This window comes from Perognathus longimembris, chromosome 3, assembly GCF_023159225.1.
Source record: "Perognathus longimembris pacificus isolate PPM17 chromosome 3, ASM2315922v1, whole genome shotgun sequence".
In the NCBI taxonomy this organism is placed as follows: domain Eukaryota; kingdom Metazoa; phylum Chordata; class Mammalia; order Rodentia; family Heteromyidae; genus Perognathus; species Perognathus longimembris.
Window position 1 is genome coordinate 94,391,446 of NC_063163.1, and position 16,350 is coordinate 94,407,795.

Below are 16,350 nucleotides of genomic sequence, written 5' to 3' on the forward strand. Positions count from 1 at the left end.
TAAGCTGAGGCCTGAGGTCCCCCTGATTTCTAAGTTTCCTGCTAGGTTATTCCCTTGAGCCAGATCAGTATGATTCCTGGGCTGTTTGTGTTCGTTTGTTTGAGGTTGGGAGACATTACTGAGGACTGAACCCCAAGCCCAAAGTATGCTAAGCATGGACTCATGATGTGTGTGCATGTGTGTGTGTGCACGTGCGCATGCATGCACACGCCCCATCACTATAGAACTTGAACTGGGGGCCTGGGCACTGCCCTTTAGCTTTTTCAATGTGCTGGCTTTTTGGTGCTTAATTGGAGATAAATCTCTCATGGCCCTGCCAAGAGCCAGTACCTCACACCTGTAATTCCAGCTACTCAGGAGGCAGAGATCTGAGGATTATGGTTCAAAGCCCACCCAAGCAGGAAAGCCTGTGGGACTTTTATCATCAGTTAACCACTAGGTAGAACATTGACCTTGAGCAAAAAAGTCCAGGTGTAGCGCCCAAGTTCCAACCTGAGTTCAAGCCCCAATATCAGTACACGTTTGTGCGCACACATCCACCCCACCCCACCCCCAACACACAATCTCCCAGATTTTCTAGTCTGGGCTGATTTTGAATGGGCTCTGGGAACCACGGCCTCCTGAGTAGCTAGAACAAAAGCATAAGCTCCTAGCACCTGGCCACGCTCATGATTACTTTATACTATACTGGAAATGTAAAATCTCTGGCCTTTGAGTAACTACTGATTTCAAGTTTAACATGATCAAAGCAGAATTCTCAGTCTCCCCACCTTCTACTTCCAGGCCTCACTCTGCTAAATGATACCACCATCTATCCAGTCCCCCGAAGCCTGTTCTCAGGTCATGACTGACTTATTTGTTTTGTTTTTTGCTAGTCCTGGGCATTGGACTCAGGGCCTGAGCACTGTCCCTGGCTTCTTTTTGCTCAAGGCTAGCACTCTGCCACTTGAGCCACCACACCACTTCTGGCCATTTTCTATATATGTGGTGCTGAGGAATCGAACCCAGGGCTTCATGTACATGAGGCAAGCACTCTTGCCACTAGGCTATATTCCCAGCCCTTATGACTGACTTCTAAACTAGTTTTCTACATAAATATTGGGAAAGATCAAGAACACTGTCCACCCTTCTCCATAGAATTTATCCCGTTATAATCTGTAATGATTTTGTCTGTGTACTATCCACTGATGCCCATAAAGTATGGGATATAAGCCCTTTAGGGCAGAGACAGGGACCTAGACCACTTAGTTTATTTTCCAGTCCCAAACAAGATAATAGGCATACACCATGGCTCAATAAATATATTTGGTAATGGCCAGGAATCACCAAGCAATTATTTAGTAACATTTCAACATATTTCTTGGATTCTAAGGCCTGCATGCAAGAAAACAATGAAAAGTTACATATTTTGAAACTCCTTAGGACAAAAATTCCAAGTTGGAAAATGACAGGCCTTTTCACTTTCCTCCAGGGGAAAAAAACAGTTTAGTTTCTATACCTACCCACCCAATAGGCTTGTGTTTTGGATCCAGGTATATGAAAAACATAGTAGACTTGAAACTTAAGTGAAGAAAGGCCCAAATAAGCCTGAAAGGCACTAAACAGTAGGATAATACTCCCTACCCTTTCAAAGTGCACATCACTGAATTGTCATGTTATAGGTAAGCAAGAGAAGTTCACATAGTACTAACCCAGTCAGGCTCAGGCCTAAGGGACTCAGGTGCCCTCCCCCCCCCCCCCCCCCGCAAGCTCCTCTTATGGCTAGAAGGAGCCTTTGGATCACACAACACCTGGGGAGTCCAGCACAAGGATGGCACCTCCATGGGAACTTTATTAATTCCTCAGGCTGTGGTCTGCAGGGAAGAGGTTACTGGCTCCTCTTGGGGGGCGTGGACTCTGCACTGCCAGGGTCATTCTCTGAGTCGTCTTTGGGTTTGGACACAGGCTGGAATTTGAGTAGGACAGGAGGGGAGAAGATAGAAGCTCTCACACCATGGCGTGGAGTTTCTCCTGTATTGGGGTTTCCATTACAGGCCGAGGTCCTGCATGGGAGACAAGACAGCATATATTCATGAGGGAGGACATGGGGCTTGAACTTGGGGCCTGGGCACTGTCCCTGAGCTCTTTTTTCAAGGCTACCACTTGGAGCCACAGATTTACTTCCAACTTTTTGGTGGTTAACTGGAGCTAAATCCATATACTCTCTTGCTCAGGCATGCTTCAAATGGCCATCCTCAGATCTCAGTCTCCTAGGATTAAAGGCCACAAGGAACCAACAAACTTTATTCTTTTTTTTCCCCCAGTCCTGGGGCTTGAACTCAGGGCCTAGGCACTGTCCCTAAGCTTCTTTTGCTCAAGGCTAGCACTCCACCACTTGAGCCACAGCACCACTTTCATCTTTTTCTGTTTATGTGGTACTGAGGAATGGAACCCAGGGCTTCACACATGCTAAGCAAGCACTCTACCACTAAGCCACATTCCCAGCCCCAAGCTTTAGTCTTACTTGTTTAAATGCAGCCAAGGTGTCTTCTAGTAGATGAATAAAGTATAGTACATCAAGGCACTGGAATCTTATTCAGGGCTAAAAAGAAGCAAGCTATCGAGCCATGAAAAGATATAGAAAATGCTGGAAGCCCTAAGTTCCATCCTCAGCAACACCAAAAGAGAAAACAAAAACCAAAACCCTCAAATGCATACTACTTAGTTGGAGGCTGCCAATCCAAAAGTACTACATACTGTGTGGTGTTCACTACATAACCTTCTGGAAAAGGGAAAATAATGGAGATGTAAAAGACCAGTGGTAGCAAGGAGTTCAGGGGAGGGAAGGAGGAACAGGAAGAGCACAGATGTGTGTGTGTGTGTGTGTATGTGTGTGTGTGTGTGTGAGTGCTCATACTGGGGGCTTGAACTCAAGGTCTTGAGTTCTCCCTCAATCATGGTTAGTATTTTCCTACATTGTTACTGCTTTGTGGGGGGTGGGGGGGGGTGGAGGGGGTCCAGACCAGGTCTCAAACTTGGTACCTGATGCTTTCGCTCATTGGCTGGTATGTTACCACCTGAGGCTCCAACCCTGTGGCTTTTTGCTAACTAAGAGTTTTGTGGATTTGTCTCGTGAACTACTGGTGCCCAGCCACAGGATTTTTTTTTAAGGCAATGAAATTACTGTGTATGACACTATAATGAAGGATACATAACATTTGCATTTGTCCAAACACATAGAATGTACAAGATCAAGAGTGAGCCTAAGCCAAGTGCCAGTGGCTCAGGCCTGTAATCCTAGCTATTTAGGAAGTTGAGATTTGATGATCATTGTTCAAAGCCAGCCCAGGCAGGAAAGTCAGTGATACTCTTATCTCCAATTAATCACCAGAAACCTGAAAGTGGCCCTGTGCTCAGAGTGGTAGCCTTGAACTGAAGAGTTCAGGGACAGCACCCAGGCTCAGAGTTTAAGCCCCACCACCGAGGACCCAACTGACAAAAAAAGTGAGCCTAGCAAGTTAGGCTCTAGTGGCTCACACCTGTAATCCTAGGTACTCAGGAGACTGAGATATGAGGAAGCCAGCCTGGGTAGGAAAGTGTGTGATTCTTATCTCTAAATAACCACCAAAAAGTTGTGGCTCAAATGATAGAGCACTAGCCTTGATAAAAAACAAAACAAAAAAAAAAAAAAAACACACCTCAGGGACAGAGCTCAAGCCCTGAGTTCAAGCCCCAGGACTGGTACACGCGTGTGCACACACACACTCACAAAGTGAGCCTAGAGCTGGTAAAGTGGGTCAAGTGGTAGAATACTACCTAGGTGAAAATCCTGAGTTCAAACCCCAATATCACCAGAGGGTAGAGAAAGAGAGCAGGAGAAAGAGGAGACACTTTGGGTCTTAATGTGTCAATGAAGTTCATCATAGGCAAACCCCTGTCATGCGGTGAGCCTGTGTAGCAGGATAGGGGAACTTAGAAATCTCTGGACTTCTTGTCCAATAGTGATGTCAACCTAAATCTATTCTCAAAAAGAAAATGTAACTGAGAGTGATGGAAGGGTCACATTGTCCAAAAAGAAACGTATTGTTTTCTGTTTGTCTTTTTCTTTTTAATTAATCTACTGTTATTATAGAGGAGATATACAGAGGGATTACAATTACATGAGTCAGGTAATGAGTACATTTCTATTCGTACAGTGTTGCTGCTGGGTTGTTTTTCTCTTTGTCTGTTGTAGGGCTTGAACTCTGGGCCTGGGCGCTGTCCCTGAGCTCTTCAGTTCATGGTTAGTACTCTACCACTTTGAGACACTGTGCCATTTCTGGTTTTCTGATGGTTAATTGGAGATAAGAGTCTCATGGGGGCTGGGAATATGGCCTAGTGGCAAGAGTGCTTGCCTCATATACATGGAGCCCTGGGTTCAATTCCTCAGAACCACATATATAGAAAATGGCCAGAAGTGGCACTGTGGCTCAAGTGGCAGAGTGCTAGCCTTGAGCAAAAAGAAGCCAGGGACAGTGTTCAGGCCCTGAGTCCAAGCCACAGGACTGGGGGAAAAAAAAAGAGTCTCATGGACTTTCCTGCCTGGGCTGGCTTTGAACCTCAATCCTCAGATCTCAGCCTCCCGAGTAGCTAGAATTATAGGTGTGAGACACCAGCACCCAGCTCATAGAGTGTCTTTTGCTCCCTCATTCTCTCCAGGCCCCTCCCTCCTATCTCCACCTACCTATGTGTTATATAGTTCACCTTCATCCATGTTCAGTGAACTCCACTGCTTCACTTTTTCGCCCTTTTTCCCTTGACTTCTGTGCCCTCCCTTCACCCTTCCAGAGATATACACGTGGCTACACGATATATAAGGTAAAGAAGGCAGAATCATTATAACTAAAAAAGTCTTTGGGGCTGGGGATATAGCCTAGTGGCAAGAGTGCCTGCCTCGGATACACGAGGCCCTAGGTTCGATTCCCCAGCACCACATATACAGAAAACGGCCAGAAGCGGCGCTGTGGCTCAAGTGGCAGAGTGCTAGCCTTGAGCGGGAAGAAGCCAGGGACAGTGCTCAGGCCCTGAGTCCAAAGCCCAGGACTGGCCAAAAAAAAAAAAAAAAAAAAAAAAAAGTCTTTGGAGGGCTGGGAATATGGCCTAGTGGCAAGAGTGCTTGCCTCGTACACATGAAGCCCTGAGTTCGATACCCCAGCACCACATATATAGAAAATGGCCAGAAGTGGCACTGTGGCTCAAGTGGCCTTGAGCAGAAAGAAGCCAGGGACAGTGCTCAGGCCCTGAGTCCAAGGCCCAGGAATGGCAAAAAAAAAAAAAAAAAAAGTCTTTGGGGCACTGTGGCTCAAGTGGTAGAGTATTAGCCTTGAGCAAAAAAAGAGAAGCCAAGGACAGTGCTGAGGTCCTGAGTTCAAGCCCCAGGACTGGCAAAAAAAAAAAAATTCTTTGGTTTTAATATCTTCGAGTTTGTTTCAGTATGTATATTATTTTACATAAATATGAAAAAGCACTTAGGCATTGTGCCTTTGTGTTCTCTCCTAAGAAGAGTATCCTCTTGCTGGGCACCGGTGGCTCATGCCAGTAATCCTAGCTACTCAGGAGGCTAAGATTTGAGGATCATGGTTCAAGGCCAGCCTGGGCAGGAAAGTCCATGAGATCTTACCTCTAATATACCACCAGAAAACCAGAAGTGGTGCTGTGGCTCAAATAATAGAACACCAGCCTTGAGCTGAAGAGCTCAGGGACACCCAGGCCCAGAGTTCAAGCCCCATGACTGACAAAAAAACAAAAGCAAAAACAAAAAACAGAAAAAAAAAAAAAAAACGTATCTTTTGGTCTCCCTGTATGTATCTAGAATCCTGTATAATTTGTCATATCCCAGTGCATTTTAGATCTAACTTCCGCATATCAGAAAGAACATGAGAAATGTACTCTTTACCTGATTTATGTAACTGCAACCCCTCTGTACACCACTTTTATAATAATATAAAATTAAGAAAAAAAACCTTAAAAAGAAACCCTAAATTTTATTTTATTTTATTTTATTTATTTATTTATTTTGCCAGTCCTGGGCCTTGGGCTCAGGGCCTGAGCACTGTCCCTGGGTTCTTTTTGCTCAAGGCTAGCACTCTGCCACTTGAGCCACAGTGCCACTTTTGGCCGTTTTCTATATATGTGGTGCTGGGGAATCGAACCCAGGGCTTCATGTATGCAAGGCGAGCACTCTTGCTACTAGGCCATATTCCCAGTCCCCTAAAATCTATTTTTAAGGAATTGCAACAGGGCTGGGAATGTGGCTTAGTGGTAGAGTGCTTGCCTAGCATGCATGAAGCCGTGGGTTCAATTCCTCAGCACCACATAAACAGAAAAGGCCAGAAGTGGCACTGTGGCTCAAGTGGTAGAGTGATAGTCTTGAGAAAAAGGAAGCAAGGGACAGTGCTCAGGCCCTGAGCTCAAGCCCCAGAATTGGCGGGAAAAAAAAGGAAGGAAAAAAGAGAGCGGGAGAGAAAGAGAAAGAAAGAAAGATAGATTTGCAAGAAAGCAGCCAGTATAAATCACACAATTCAGCCAGGTACTGGTGGTTCATGCCTACAATCCTACTTACTCAGGAGACTTTTATCACCAGTTTAACCACCAAAAAGCAAGAAGTATAACCGTGGTTCAAGTGGTAGAGTGGTAGCCTTGAGCATAAAAAGTTCAGGAACAGCTCCCAGGCCCTGAGTTCAAGCCCTAGGACTGACACAAAACTAATAACAGCATTCAGCCAGGTGCTAGGGGCCTATGCTTGTAATCCTAGCTTCTCAAGAGGCTGAGATCTGAGGATTGAGGCTCCAAGCAACCTAGGCAGGAAAGTTCATAGATTCTTATCTCCAATTAACCAGCAAAAAGTAGAGCCTTGAGCTAAAAGGCCCTGAGTTCAAGCTCCAGTACTGGCACACATACACAATTATTCAATGACCCTAGAAAATATTTAGCATTCTAAAAGGAAAAGCAAATGATCAAACCCATATTGAGGGATACCTGCTTTGTTAAATACACATGTAACAATCCCAGGCTGCCTTTTAGTTGGTGATAGCACTATCTGTTGGGTCTTTAGTTTTTCAGTAGCTTCTCTCCAATACAAACACTAGGCACCCCTGATTATATTTAGTCATTCTCATAAGTGGACTAAATATCATAATGCAAGTCCCCCCTCCCCCCATTCCCAGACTTTGGGCACAATGTCAGTGAGGGGAAGAAGACCATCAGAAAGCCTGGGGCTTACAAAAGAGACAATCAGACCCAATGGGGCACCAAGTATGAGGTAGGATGCTGGCTTACCAGGGGAAGCCAGGGCAGTGGAGCTTAGGTGCACTGTTTCCAGCCAAGTATGAGAAATGGAAACCTCCGGGGTTGAGGACCAAGGGGGTCAGATCAACCATGTGGCTGCAAGACAAGGGAGAGACAGGCAGTCAGCCCTGAGCCCTTCTCCTCCTCTGGGAAATGACGAGCATAACCACTGGGGGAGAAGCGAGGCACCAGTGCTTCACACCTATAATCCCTAGCAATGCAGGAGGATGAGATTTGAGAAACAAGGTTCAGAGCTGCTGGAGCAGACAAATCTGCATTCCAACTCTTATCTCCAATGAACTGACAAAAAGGCTAAGTAGAAGCATGGCTCAAGTGGTAGAATGCCAACCTTGTGGGAAAAAGGTAGAGCAAGACTGTAAAGTCCTGAGTACCAATACACACACACACACACACACACACACACACACACACACGTAATAATAATAATGATGAAGTTGGGACAAAACATCAATGGAGCTGGATTGATTCAGGATACCCCCTCAAGTTTTCCTTTTTTAAAAAAGCTTTTTTTTTATTAACATACATGAGTTGTACAAGGGGAAGATATCATTGTAACATTTCCATACATGTATATGATATACTCTATCAACCTATTCCTCTATCACTCTCCCTTACCTTCTCTCCCTCCCTTCTGAAAACCATTTCAAAAGGTTTCACTGTGTTGTTTTCACACACACATATATGAAGTACTTTGATCATATTTACCTTCATATATCCTACCCCCTCACATCATCTGTACCCTTAAAAAGAACCTTACTATGTTCTATCATTCTTTTGTGTGTGTGTGTGTGTGCCTGTATTGGGCTTGAACTCAGGGCCTAGGCACTATCTTTTTCACTCAAGGCTAGCACTCTATCACTAGAGCCACAGATCTACCTCAGGCTTTTTGGTGGTTTAATTGGAAGTAAGTCTCACAGACTTCACTTCCCAGGCTGACATCAAACTGTGATCCTCAGATGTTAGCCTCCTGAGTAGCTAGGATTATAACATGAACCACCAGTGCCCAGTGTCACCTATCATTCTTTTAGTGTATACCAATTGTAGATGGTAGGTAAATAACTTCAAAGTACATTGCAAACTATCTATGAAAATAGCATAAGGGGGCTGGCTTAGTGGTAGAGTGCTTGCTTAGCATGCGTGAAGCCTTGAGTTTGATTCCTCAGAAAAAGCATGAAGTAGTGCCTGTGGCTCAAGTAGTAGAGTGCTAGACTTGAGCTGAACAGCTCAGGGACAGCACCCAGGTACAGAGTTCAAGCCCCTTGACCAACCAAAAAACAAACAACAACAACAACAAAAAAAAAAAACCCTCAAGGACAGTGCCTAGTACTTGATTTCAAGCCCCAGGACTGGCAAAAAGAAAAAGGAAAAAGAAAAATAGCATAAGGGATCTCAATGAAAGCTGTTGATATGGTTGGAGGGAGGTGGGAAAAGAAAGCAACAGAGGTTATTCTGAACAAATATAATATTTAAATGTCTGAAATGCCATGGTAAAACCACTTGACAGAATTAATAAGACAAATAATGAATAACAGGAAGTAAAACCAGCTCTGTTTCAGGTTAGAACCAACCAGTGAGAGTACAAGAACTAATGAAGAGGGTGAATGAGGATTAACACAGCTGAAGTAGTTCACATATATAGAAATAGAACAGTGCACCCTGTTGAAATATTTTTAAGAAGGGGGAATGTGATAAATGTGATAGAGGGAGTGAGGTTGGTTGAGATACATTTACATATGTACAAATATCTAATTAAACCCTCTTGTATAATTAATGTATGCTAAGTTAAAAAAAAATAAGAGAAGTGGAGTGGTGGCTCAAGTGGTAGAGCACTAACCTTGAGCACAAAAGTTCAGGGATAGTGCCCAGGACCTGAGTTTAAGCCCCAGGACTGGCAAAAAATAAATCAATAAATACATAAAAATAAAGCTAAAAAAAAAAAAAAAACCCTCTATTGCTCTCCCTTTTGCTGTCATCCTATCCATATACAAATGTTCCTTTTTCACTTCCCTCAAACCCAGGGTAAATTCCTTCCACCTCTTTGGGTTTGATGACAGGCCATTCCATGTTAACTTCACTTCAGACCTTGAAATGTCCAATTTCTCCATCTGCAGGAAACAAAGGAAATTTCAGGACAAGTATAGACACCTCAACATGCAGAACACTAATCCTCACTTAAGTACCGGACGACTTTGATTCATTCAGCAGAAACATCAATGCCCACCTTGTACTTGACATTTTAGGGCTACAGGGAATCTAATGGTGGCTGGGATCCTATCCCAGCATAGAGGATGGAGGGCTGCCTGGAGGAGGTGGAAAAGGGAACTGAAGTGAGATGCCATAGAGAAATGGAAACCTGGAGGTGCTTACGCTGAAGGCAGGAGGCAACAAGGGGACAACAGCGAAGGGGAGGAAAAGAGTGAGGTCAAGGTTAACCCTGGGAGAGGCCCATGGCTTTCTACCTGTCCTTTGAGAGTCTAAGAAGCCTGCCCAGTGTGCCTGGGTCACCTTGCTGGCCTAAGGCCAAGAAGACAGAGGTCTGTGCTGTGTGTGTGTGTGTGTGCGCGCGCGCGCGTGCGCGTGCGTGTGTGTGTGTTCCTGGGGCTTGACCTCTGGGTCTGGGCACTGTCCCTTAACTTTTTTTTTTTTTTGCCAGTCCTGGGCCTTGAACTCAGGGCCTGAGCACTGTCCCTGACTTCTTTTTGCTCAAGGCTAGCACTTTGTCACTTGAGCCACAGCACCACTTCTGGCCATTTTCTATATATGTGGTGCTGGGGAATTTAACCCAGGGCTTCATGTATATGAGGCAAGCATTCTTACCACTAGGCCATATTCCCAGCCCCTGTCCCTGAACTTTTGTACTGAAAGCTAGCACTCTACCACTTGTTTGTTTTGTTTTGTTTTTGTTGCCAGTCCTGGGGCATGGACTCAGGGCCTGAGCACTGTCCCTGGCTTATTTTTGCTCAAGGCTAGCACTTTACCATTTGAGCCACAGCACCACTTCCGGCTTTTTTCTCCATATGTGGTGCTGAGGAATTGAACCCAGGGCTTCATGTATACAAGGCGAGTACTTTACCACTAGGCCATATTCCCAGTCCCAAGCATTCTACCACTTGAGCCACAGCTCCATCTTGTTTTTTCTTTGTGTGTATGTGTGTGTGTGTGTGTGTGTGTGTGTGTGTGTGTGGTTAATCGGAGATAAGAGTCTTATGAACTTTCCTTCCCAGGCATGCTTCAAACTATCGTCATCAGATCTCAGCCTGCTAGGTAGGTAAGAATGACAGGTGCGAGCCACTGGCACCTAGCAGTCTGTGCTTTTGACTCCCACTATGACCTTCCAACCAGAGCAGCCTCATTTTTATCCATTGAAATTCTACCAAATCTGGTCTACAAAGAACAATCTGCAGAGATCTGAGCGCCGGGACTGCAAGCCCAGGACAACAGCCCAGAGGCTTCCCTACCACAAATCTCTGAAGTGGGGGGAAGTGCACTGACCGTCTTAGGAGGGAAAGGACCAAAGACCCTAGGCATAGTGTAGACAGGGGGTGATGAGGCCACCATAGAGGCCATGGTGTTGACAGGTGGAGGCAGTGATGGAGGTGACAGGCACGGGGAGGTGGACCGGTCCTGTAAGAGGATGGGCTCTGGCTTCTTGAGTTTAGGCTTTCTTCTCTTCCTCTTGGCTTCTGGAACAAAAGGTTCAGTGAGGGCTCAACCTATGGCCAGCGCCAGGTAGAATAGGGGCCAAAAATAATGGGGTACAAGGTCTTCACACTAAGAAAGGAAAACACCTCATAACAACTCAAACCACTGCAGACAGGCACCATCAGGTGCTATCTCACAAGCCCACAGCCCTATGGGAAAGGGCACTTCTGTCTGAGAGAGGGAGCTCTGTCTGCATAGTCAGGACTCACATTGGACAGTGACTTCAAAGAAAAAGTGAGAAGCAGACACTAGTGACTCACATCTAGAACCCTAACTACTCAGGAGGCTGAGATCTGAGGATCATTCTTTTCTTTTCCTTCTTTCTTTCTTTCTTTTCTTTTTCTTTCTTTCTTTCTTTCTTTCTTTCTTTCTTTCTTTCTTTCTTTCTTTCCTTTCTGTTCTTTCTTTCTGTTCCTTCCCTAGGGCTTGAACTCTGGGCCTGGCAGCTGTCCCTGGGCTCCTTTCATTAAAAGCTAGCACTCTACCATTTAAGCCACAGTGCCACTCTGGCTTTTTCTGTGATTAATTGGAGATAGGAGTCACAGATTTTCCTACCTGGGCTGGCTTCAAACTTCGGTCCTCAGATCCCCTGAGCAGCTAGGATTAGAGAGACAAAGGCTACCAGCACCCGGCTCTCATGACTCTTTTCTGTGTGTATATGTATGTGTGTGCTTCCTGTGTGTGTTAGACTTGGGACTTGCACTCAAGGCCTGGGCACTGAGCTACCTAGCACTCCACCAGCTTGAGCCACACCTCTATTTCTGGCTTTTTGGTGGTTAATTGGAGAGAAGAGGCTAACAAACCTTCCTGCCCATGCTGACTTTGAACTGTGATCTTCAGCTCTCAGCCTCCTGAGTAGCTAGGATTATAGGTCTGTGCCACTGATACCCGGCTTCTATTTTTTATTCTATAAAACAGAGATAAATAACCCATAAGCCACCTCAATGGCTGTTACTACAACCATCAGATGAACCAGACCCATGGATGAGCCTCATAGAGCACTATAGAAAGTAGAGGCTTCTACACATGCTGGGTCTCCTACCCCCAACTCTAATGTCACCTTTCACCCAACACAAACACTAGAACTTAGCCTGAATCCAGTTAAGCCCTTAGAGTGACTGCTGAAGAAACACAGAGGGGACAGACATTCCCCAAGCACAACACAATTTCAATAGATGATATGAGGGGTAAAGGAGAAGAAATGGCATCATCCCATGTGAAAGTAGTATCCAGAGATCCTCATCTGGCCATAACAGCCTCAACTTACATCCGCCATCTTCATGTGATCAAACTGTCCTGATGGGAACACGTGTGTGTATGCGCGTGCCTGCTGATACTCTGGGTCTTGAACAGCGAGTTCGGGTACTATTCCTTTGCTTTTTCACTCAAGGCTAGCATTCTACCACTTGAGCCACAGTGACACATTTTGGTAATTCACTGGAGATAAGAGCCTCAAGGATTTTCCTGCCTGGGCTGACTTCAAACTACAATCCTCAGGTCTCAGCCTCCTGAGTAGTTAGTAGTTAGTTAGTAGTAGCCTCCTGAGTAGTTAGTGCAAAAGGAACCTAAGAAGCTTAACACCCAAAATAAATGTGCATGCCTAATGAATCCTGATATGAAGCTGAGATGAGAGGATCATTTGATCCCACAAGTTCAAGACCAGCCTAGATATCAGTAAAAGCTCATCTAGGATAACAGGCATAAACCACCAGCGCTTGACAGTGAGTGTTCTTTCTTTGCAGTGTGTGTGTGTATGTGTGTGTTTGTGTGTGTGTGTGCCTGTACTGGGGTGAACTTTTTGGTGGTTAATTGGAGTCCTGATCTTTTGTTTCCCAGCTGGCTTTGAACCTCAGTCTTCCAAGTCTCAGCCTATTGAAGCTAGGATTGCAGGCAATAGCCACCATCACCTGATTTGTGCTCTCTAGTTTTATGTATAATTACGTGTGTGTGTGTGTGTGTGTGTGTGTTGGTACTGGGACTTGAACTCAAAGGCATCACTGTGCTTTGGCTTTTTTGCTCACAGCTGGTGCTCTACCACTTACACAATGGTTCCAGCCCAGATGTTTGCTGGCTCATTGAAGAGAGAGTCTCTCAGATATTTCTGCTTAAGCTGGCTTGGAATAGAAATCCTCAGCTTACTGAGTAGTGAAGGTTATAGGTATAAACTACCTAAGCACACTATATGACCATTTTTTCAATTAGAAGTCTGACACATGCCTACCAATGGGTGCTGTCAGGTTGGCTGGACTAACAAAGCCAGGCAGAGCCTGCAGTCCTCCACACAACTCCAAAGCATCCTGTGCGCTTAGCTGCAAGGACTCTCCAGCTTATAAGGGTAATCGTGACTTGTTCAGACAGGAAGAACTGGAAGTTGGTCTCCTACCTAGCTAATTTAGCTAGAAGCTGTGTTTCTCTCTCGACCCCATATGCCCCAGGTGGCTCATGCTTATAATCCTAGCTATTCAGGAGGCTGAGATCTGAGGATCATGGTTTGAAGCCAGCCTGGGCAGGGAAGTGTATGAGACTCTTATCTCCAATAAACTACCCAGAAAAAGCTGGAAGTGGTGCTTTGGCTCAAGTGGTAGAGTGCCAGTCTTAAGCAAAAAGAGCTAAGAGATGGTGCCCAGGTCTGGAGTTCAAGCCCCAGGACTAGCAAAACAACAAACAAAAACAAAACCTGCTCACAAATCCAACCTACTGACTCAAGTGGACCTGAGTCAGCCACCCAGCCCCCTGGCATGGCTGGAGCGGCAATGGGACTGGAGAACTGCTCCGCGCTCTGCTTCCAGGGGCACGTGGGCAAAGGTTGACGCTCACCCTGGGAGTACAGGTGCACACGGAGGATACGCCTCTTCATCTGCTCCAAGCGCTGGTGCATCTCCAAGGCTCCCATGCTGTTGCACTGGTTCAGATCCCCCTGGACAGTACGGATGAACTTAGCCTGCAATAAGATCCGGAGAACGCAAGGCCAGAAGAGGCCCGAGAGGTGAGTCGCTGGCCTGTCCACACCCCGCCTTCCAGGCGGCGAGTTCTGCCCTCTGCGCCGCCCCGGCCTCGGAGCCCCGCCCCCGGGGGGCCCCATCTCCCCGGTGGGGTGCACACCCAGAGGCTGGAGAAGAGCCCACGCTGCTCGCACTCGACCTGCTTGCCCCGGCGCACGACCCGCTCGGCCAGCGCGGGGTTGCGGTCGAGCGTGCGGAAGAGGCGGCGCAGCGCGCGCTCCGTGTGCACCGCCGCCTGCCTCTCGAAGTCCTCCTCCGAGATGAGCTGGCAGAAGGTCACACTCAGCGGGAACTCGTTGTCGAACTCGTCCAGGATCTCCATCGGAGGGGAGGGGGGGGGCACTGCGGGTGGAAAGGGCCCCAGGTGCCCGGGCAGCGGCGCGGAGCCAGCGTTCGGGGCGGGGACTCGGGACCGCCCGGGAGTGTGGGGTCGCCCACTCCCACCCGAGGGAAGGAGAGAAAAGGCTTCCCCCCACCACCAAGGGCTATGGCTGGGGGGGCTACCCGAGGTGGCGGGGTCCGTCCGGTGGAGGCTGTTGGAACGCACCCTCTCTTCCCTTACAGCCACGGTGCAGACGCAGTTCCCTAGGCCGAAGACCGACCGCCCCCCTCCCTAGCCCGTCCCAGGCAATAGGGCGGCGGCGGGGCGGGGCCCAACCCACGCACGTGACAATGCTCTCCGCTCTGGGCATGCGCCCTCGCTTCGACGACGGGACGGTCGCTGCTCCTAGGCTCTGGGCGCCCCGCGTCCGGTCCTGGTTTGGTGTGCCCGGTCATTCTGGCCTTTATTAATCTCCCTCCTGCTCGTGTCCACGCTCGAAATCTTACACAATTTCTCTAAGGCACCTGTCCCTCAGGCTCCAGTCCAATGCCCACCCAACCTCACCAGCCTGTAAACCTTCCCGGAGGGTTGAGTCTGGCTTCCCCCCTCCCCAAGGTAATGGCCACAGGAGCTTCACTTTGCACCTACCTAACACCCCCCCCCCCCCCGTGACCCTTTAGGACACTTTTCCTCTCCTGGCTCACTCTAGCATACCCCCCCACACACACACACACACTTGTCCTCTCTCCACCTTCCCCTACGTCCTGGGCTGGGCCCTCTTCTTGAAGTCTCCATTTTCTGCATGGTCAGCAGCTGAACCCAACCATCAAAACCCAGACATTGAGGGGTACACTTCGGACGGCTTCCTTGGTCCTGTCCATCAGTCCCGGATGCATAGGAAGACAACCAGAATTTTTGCTTCCTACAGCCAAACCACCAACCCTCTAGTCCCAGCTCTCCCCCAACACAGGAGATGGCAGGAACTTCCTCCTGCTTGAAGTCAGGACACCAGGTGGACACAACCTAGATCAGGGGCAGGTCAGGGTGCAAGGACTCAAGATACCCCTGAATCTTTCTTCATGCTGCTTTCTGCCTGGTGGTACTTATAGAAGCCTTTATATAAAATGACTGTTCAAATACCCTCTGAAGGTCAGTGAGGCTACTGAATAGAACTATCATCTTATACTAATAACCATGCTTCATATATTTGTGGTGTTTTGTGTGTGTGTGTGTGAGTATGTGTGTGTCCGCCAGTCCTGGTACTTGAACTCTGGGCCTGGGCACTGTCCCTGAGTTTTTTACAGTCCCTGATCTGCTCAAAACTAGTGCAGTACCACCTGAACCAAAGCTCCACTTCTGGCTTTTTGGTGATTAGATAGTAGAGTCTCAGACTTTTTTTACTTGGTCTGGTTTTGAACTGCGATTCTCAGGTCTCAGCCTCCTGCATAGATAGCTACAGGGATGAGCCACAGATGCCAGCCTTTTTTTTGTTTTCCAGTCCTGGTGCTTTCAACTCAGGGCCTGGGCACTGTTCCTGGCTTCTTTTTGCTCCAGGCTAGTACTCTACCACTTGAGCCACACCGCCACTTCTGGCTTCTTCTATATATGTAGTGCTGGAAATCGAACCCAGGGCTTCATGTATGCAAGACAAGCACTCTACCACTAGGCCATATTCCCAGCTCCTATTTTTTGTTTTTGTATGCCAAGATATTCAATCACAGTGGCACTTGCTTGTAACTCCAGCAGTTAGGAGGCACAAGCAGGAGGACTGAAAGTTCCAGGATAGCATGGGCTACATAGCAACACCCAGTCTCAAACAAAACAAAACACCCCCCTCCCCATCAAAACAGTACATTGGGGGCTGGGGATATAGCCTAGTGTCAAGAGTGCCTGCCTCGGATACACGAGGCCCTAGGTTCGATTCCCCAGCACCACATATACAGAAAACGGCCAGAAGCGGCGCTGTGGCTCAAGTGGCAGAGTGCTAGCCTTGAGCGG

General features: G+C 47.3%; 1 protein-coding gene across 1 annotated transcript; it reads right to left on the bottom strand.

Annotated features, from left to right (window-relative positions):
• Positions 1-1,321: 1,321 nt before the first annotated feature.
• Positions 1,322-14,632, bottom strand: LOC125349333. Its single transcript, XM_048343397.1, has 7 exons — positions 14,535-14,632; positions 14,131-14,372; positions 13,846-13,969; positions 10,819-11,009; positions 9,361-9,431; positions 7,297-7,401; positions 1,322-2,042 (listed from the first exon to the last, which is right to left on the bottom strand). The coding sequence occupies exons 2-7, from the start codon at positions 14,350-14,352 to the stop codon at positions 1,868-1,870; spliced, it is 888 nt and encodes a 295-aa protein (XP_048199354.1). The 5' UTR covers positions 14,353-14,372; positions 14,535-14,632; the 3' UTR covers positions 1,322-1,867.
• Between the last annotated feature and the right edge of the window lie 1,718 nt (positions 14,633-16,350).